The sequence below is a fragment of the Scleropages formosus genome, chromosome 3, assembly GCF_900964775.1.
Source record: "Scleropages formosus chromosome 3, fSclFor1.1, whole genome shotgun sequence".
In the NCBI taxonomy this organism is placed as follows: domain Eukaryota; kingdom Metazoa; phylum Chordata; class Actinopteri; order Osteoglossiformes; family Osteoglossidae; genus Scleropages; species Scleropages formosus.
Genome location: NC_041808.1, coordinates 2,483,049 through 2,489,048, shown reverse-complemented (window position 1 = coordinate 2,489,048; position 6,000 = coordinate 2,483,049). Strand labels below are relative to the sequence as shown.

At 47.1% G+C, this 6,000-nt stretch overlaps 1 protein-coding gene across 1 annotated transcript in view; it reads right to left on the bottom strand.

The window, feature by feature from the left end:
- LOC114910173 (ligand-dependent corepressor) overlaps window positions 1–6,000 on the bottom strand; it is a 31,025-nt gene continuing 25,025 nt past the window's right edge. Inside the window, 5 exon segments of the mRNA XM_029250099.1 lie at window positions 1–797; window positions 800–1,017; window positions 4,101–4,156; window positions 4,159–4,199; window positions 5,122–5,390. Of these exon segments, the coding sequence (XP_029105932.1) occupies window positions 49–797; window positions 800–1,017; window positions 4,101–4,156; window positions 4,159–4,199; window positions 5,122–5,390 (1,333 nt within the window). The 3' untranslated portion in view covers window positions 1–48.

The window sequence follows — 6,000 nt, the reverse complement described above, 5'->3', positions numbered from 1 at the left end:
ATCTTTTTTCCTTTTCCTCTTTTTTCCTCCTTTTTTTTTTTTTTGCTTTTACTCGTCTTTTGACTCGCTGGGGCCCCGTGATCCTTCCTCCCTGGGGGCGGGATCTGCCTCAGCTGACGAATCCTGACCTTCCATCCGCATCAATTTCATTTTTTTCTTTGGCGGGTTCTTCAGCGTGCCCAGGCGCTCCTTCACCTTGTACTCCAGCGTGCTGTGAGGGATACCATAGATGTTCTGCGCCTTGGACACGCTCATCTTGCCGTTCATTACCACCGAGATGGCCTCCTCCAGAATCTCGCTGTTGTACTGCCGGTAGCGGCCCCTCTTCTTGCGGGGCTGTTTTGAGCCAGGATCACCTTCTGGATCGGAGGTTGGGTACTGCTGCCCGGAGGTGGACTGCTCCACGTCAGAGCCCCAGAAGTCTGAGGCCCCTTCCAGAATGCTACGCCTGTTCTGTTTGGGCAAGATAGCCCGCAGCTTCTTGCTCAGCGCGTTCTCGCTGTGGGGCGCCACCACCAGGGAGCCGTAGCCAAAGAGGTCGGATGCGTGCGAATCCCAGGACAGGTCCATGCCCCGCACCTGCGGGATCTTCAGGTCGACGGGTGGCGAGTGGCCGTGATCCTTCCTGGACTCCTGCGACTTTGCCTGGCTGCTGGTGCCCTTTGCTGGGGACGCACCGGAGCCTTCCAGGAACAATGGCAGGTCCTTCAGGTCGCTAAGCGCACCGCTTGCCTTCAGCTTCAGCAGGCCATCCAGGTGAGGCTTTCTCCAAGAGGAGCCATCCCTGGGGGGGGAGGGTGCTGCCCGTGATTTGATGCGGCCAGCGGGAACCCGGTCTGAAGCCGGCGATGCTGCTGCTGGGCCAGCAGCTCCTCCTTAATCAGCAGCGAGCGAGCTAGGGGGGGCTTGGGAGGGCTGGGGTTGCCGTAAGTCTCCCTCGTCCCGTCCTGAAAGCTTCTCGGGGGTGGCCCGTCCTCGTCTCCGTCTCGAAAGTTGTGGTCAGCTCTCACGGGACGCCTAGTTGAACGGAAGGAAATTGGTGTAAGCAGAGCTTTAGGGAAGGGGAAGGGGTGAGGGGGTCACTCCTTTATTAGAAGACCTTGCTTGGGTAACATCACTTTTTTTTTTCCGTTTAATAAATCTGCTTGTAAGGTGGGAGGGGAAAAACTTGTTCAAGTTTTGCTGTTTATTTTTGTGTTTTTTTTTTTTGGTTCACAAAATGTTTGCCGAAATGAAAAAAATAACTGGAAAAAACAAACAAACAACAAACAAAAAAAAAACCACACAACAAAACCGAGGGCCAAGGGGGGGAAAAAAAAAAATAAGTCAAAGGAAAAGAACAAAAAGGAAAGGAAGAAACATTTAATGCAGTGGTCAGTCTTGGCAGAGGGTGGGGGGTGTTTTTGCAATGCAGAAAAGCAAAGCTCTGGCGTGACACTTCCTGAAAAGAGCACGGCATTTAAATGTCTACAAATGGTCAGTCTCCAGTTACAGCTCATTCCCAGTGACGTTACCTCTAACAAGTGCAGCAATAAAAGAGTAAGCCAAGTAGTACAGGATGACAATGGATGAGAGGGGTGTCAATTTTGCTCAGAAATTCAAAACATACAATACACATTTGGAACAGTTTGTTGGTTTTCAAGGAATGATTTACCTGCTACATTGTACCAGGCTTCAAGGGAAACAATCATCCCTGTTTATGTGCACAGAGAGCCAATTGAAATATTTTCAGCTGCCCCTCACACCCGCCCCATGTCTTAAAGGAGGGTGTGCAACAATAGCTGCAATGTCACAGAGTTCAAACTCCACAAAGGCTCATTTGGGGAAGAAAAGAAGTTGTTTCATGAATGTACACTTTATGATGAGGTAAACTGAAAAGCAAAAAATATTTTTAAAGAAGGCATAAATAAAGTAATGAAAATGTGCAGCTAAACTAATTAATGATCTCAAAGAGAAAGAAGAGATGAAAAAGATGTTAGCTGTTCAGCCAACAATCTGGCAGTAGCCTTGAAAGGCTCACCAAACCCACCCAAGAGAAGAAACACTGCGGTTGTGGGGTAGCGCGTGTGTGGATGCGCGTGCACGCATTCCCACTGTCCTCACAGATTTCCCAGCGAACACATCATACATTAGAGAGGAGCTCAAGCCAGTGCTCTGAGAACAATGATAGAACCTGTTTGAAGCATGACCCTAACAACCAAAGTCGGCAAGAGGTGAATCAGGCTCCTTTCTAGCACTGCTTTTAGCAGTAGATCTTGAGCCTTCTTACATAGGAAAAGATTTTTTTTTTTTTTTAAGCATGAGCATAGTAACATATAACAGCAACAAACCAAATTGTAACCTTCCATAATTTGGAAGGGGGTCCCTGCCTCTAAATCCATAGTTGTACACTGTAAAATGCTCTGATCAAAGACAAACACCAACACACAGCTAGCGCTCCTGATTTTGCTTTAAGAGAGAGTGTAAACTGTTGGATGCAAGCAGTATCGGTTGACATGTGCCTGAAAGCCTGCAGTAAACCAATGTCGTGAGAGTTGCTATAAAGAGTGCCGAGCAGCTGCAGTAGTCTAGGGGCTTGTGAAAAGCCGAATGGTTCGCATCGAACTGCTAGTGACCTCTCGCCACTTTTTTTTTGGCCTACTTACAATCTAAACCCTCCAAAATCTCAATTCTCTACAGGGAACCGCTGGTTGGATCAACTTCATTTGCCCCTGGGCCGACACCAGTCGCGTAGTCACATGACTGCAACCGAACCAATGAAACTGTCCATGAGACAATGGCCCGAACACTCGCCATTTCTCCTTCGGTACACGTCCTGGTAGATTCAGAGACTTTATATCTGGGGCAATTTTCCCTCGCAATCTCCCAGCTGACTGCGGCCTTCTCCTTAAAGGGTTCCAAAGTACAGCAGCAACCTCACCACCCTCCAAAACTGCACTTCAAAATGGCGGTGGAAATTTAACTGCATTGTGCGTACACAGCTTGAGTAAATGAACCATGAGACAGAGCAGTTTCCAATCCAACGGCACCATTTCCTTTTAAGGTGTTCTGATGGAATATAAATTTTACTTCACCCATGGTGCAGTGCCAGTCGGCTGTCGGTGTGACGGCGAAACAAAGCAATTCAGACACAGAAAACAGTGAATTTAGACTGTCCAAAGTGCAGCAGGAATCAGTTCACCATTAACTGTACCAAAAGGAAGTGAATCTCAAGGTATTCTAATTGCAGGGTGTAAAGTTACCAAATTACGCTCCGGAATGTGATAAAAGTTCCTGGGTCGATAGTCTGTTGGATGTTGAACTGGAAGGTCTTTCACAATGCCCAAAATTACCATGTTTTTCGCTCAGAAGATCAGGAATTATAGCATGCTGTAAGGCCCTGGCATTAAACCACTGATAAAGATTTAAAGGTTATCAGGGACAGAAGGGTATAAACCTGAATTATTTTGGTACTTTACCCTCAGTGGTACTAATGCTTACAGAGGAATTCTCGGTGTAAATAAAAAAAAAAAAATTTTAAAACTGACTCCCCAATCAGTGTCACAAGTGAACAATCCAGATCATCGTACGCAAGTCATTGCATGCCCCCGTTGCTGACCTTTAGAGGAACAGGGTGTCAAAACAGTCACCGTACTTTCAGGAGAAGTGAATCATCACAGCTAGTGATCAAGAGCTACTCTGCTGGATTCTAATGACAAAGTTTCAGAGACAATGTTTTCAGAAACAATCACTTCAAGAATAAAATTACATTTTGCATTTCAAAATATCAAAATAAACCCGTTAAGGGGATTTAATAGCCACAATGGAAGAAATTAATGAATATTACATGTTTCTCGTAGGATCAACGTATCCACTTAGCGTCTGAGGACACGTGACTTAAATCCGCACTCCTGCTCAAAGTCATTCCGAGACAAACACCACAACAAACATGAGGTAGACATGCAGCGATGTAGACAGTCATCTGGTTGTAGAATCCCCTAACAAACACTCATCCCTGGTGCCTGCGGTATGTTTGCTCAGTTAAACTTAGCGACGTAATGAGACTGGGTGGAGTAAAAATTAAATCAAACCAATTAAAAAGGGGGAGTGGCCACTCTTACCCTTTCGCTACGGGTGGCGTCGAGCAGCCGTGAGAGTTTCTGAGCGAGGAACCGCCGGTGCTGTGGTGACCCTTTTGGTTGAAAGGTCAAGCACACCATCTGTGGGAATGACAACTGTTAGATCGCTATAACCGTTTCCTGCAGCTGACTAATTACAAGCTGCAAGTGGGACTGCCAACACCTCCTGGTGTGCGGTCGACCGTAATCGCGCTGGGAGACGGACGCACAAAACTCGCTTTTAGGTCTCGGTCTCTTTTCTGCTTTTTTTCTCTCTCAGTGGCAGAGGTGTCCTTTACGGCCATGTCATGTATTTTTGTACCCTTTTTACATGACCTTTACTCATCCAATGCTATACAGGTGGTCCCCGACTTACGATGGTTTGACTTACAATTTTTTTTCACTTTACGGTGGCGAGCTGGCAACAGACATTCAGCAGAAACCGTACGTTGAATTCTGAATGTTTCCTGGGCAAGCAAAATGCGGTGTGATACTCCCTCGCAATGCTGGGCAGCAGCAGTGATACGCATGTCCCAGTGTCTCATGCAGAGGTGTGCATTAGGCGTATTAAATGCATTTTCGACTTACGATAGTTTCGCGGAACATAGCCACATGATAAGTTGGGGACCACCTGTATTAAGATATTTACAGTTATTGCCATTGATGCAGCTGAATAACTACCCCTGGTGGAACTTATGGTTAGCACCTTGTTCAGGTACTCTACAGCAGGAGGTGCACATCGAAACGGAACGTCCGAGTCCAAAAGCAGCAGACCCGACCCGACCACTATGCTTCTTGCCGCACCATATTTTCCCCTCCAAATTACGCCCTTTACACTTCCAAAAACACTGCACATGCCAAACAGCCAAGGTATCACTGTGATATTTAGGGCTCTGCACGGAGTTCAACCAAACACGAATGCTAACAGAATGAGAACAATGTTACTCATCAAGGTTAAACCCAACAGCGGTTGTCACGCAGGTTTTTTCCAACGGGATGCGCAGGGTCGGCGTTGGCACAGTACCTTGGTCCAGGGATTCCACATCTGGCTTCTTGATGGTGAGGTCCAGCGGGGAGTCCTGGTCAGCCATGAGAAGCTTGCTGAGGACGGGGTTCTGTGCAGAGGCAGCGACCGGCAGCGTGGTTAGCAGCGGCACGGCAGCGGTGTCTAGCAGCGGCAGGCAGGTCGCGGCCAGGGGGGCCGCTTTTGGCGGGCTTTGGTCCTTGGGCCGTTGGGCTGGGGGGGGGTCCTGAGAAGAGCTGGTTTTTGAGGTATATTCAGCAGCGAACTGCCTTGATCATTCGCTGCATTATCTCGCGAGCCACTAGAGGATGTTGGGGATCGGAGAAGCTTGGGATGTCTGCTGGGTGGGGAAACACACCACACACACACACACACACACACACACACACACACGTTTAAAATTCACATACAAAACTCTACCTTAATCAGACTGACCGCGGGATGAGAGCAGAAACTTGACCTGCACAACACTGCTCAACACATGGGATTCTGTCGCAGCCGAATATGGTGCCCCTATTGGAGCTCTCGAGATAAATTAAATTCTGTGCCATCACGGCATACATGTTCAAGATCTATTAACTAATATTAAAAAACAGCAACAAGCAGCTGCGGTATAGCTAACTATCACGTCAAAACCTCTCAAAAAAAAAAAAATCATCTATCATCAGATGTTGGCAAGGAGGAATCACTTCTGTTAATTTCCTGAATTAATCATTACTGCAAGCACTTTCTGCACCGTTAAAGCAAACAATAAGTGATTAAAAATGAGCTTGCTTGAGCACACGGGTCACCAAAACATTTAAGATACATTGGCAAGAATGAGACAATAACAACTGTAGGCGAAAGTATGTGCGGCGGCTCAGCTAGACGTTCCTGTGA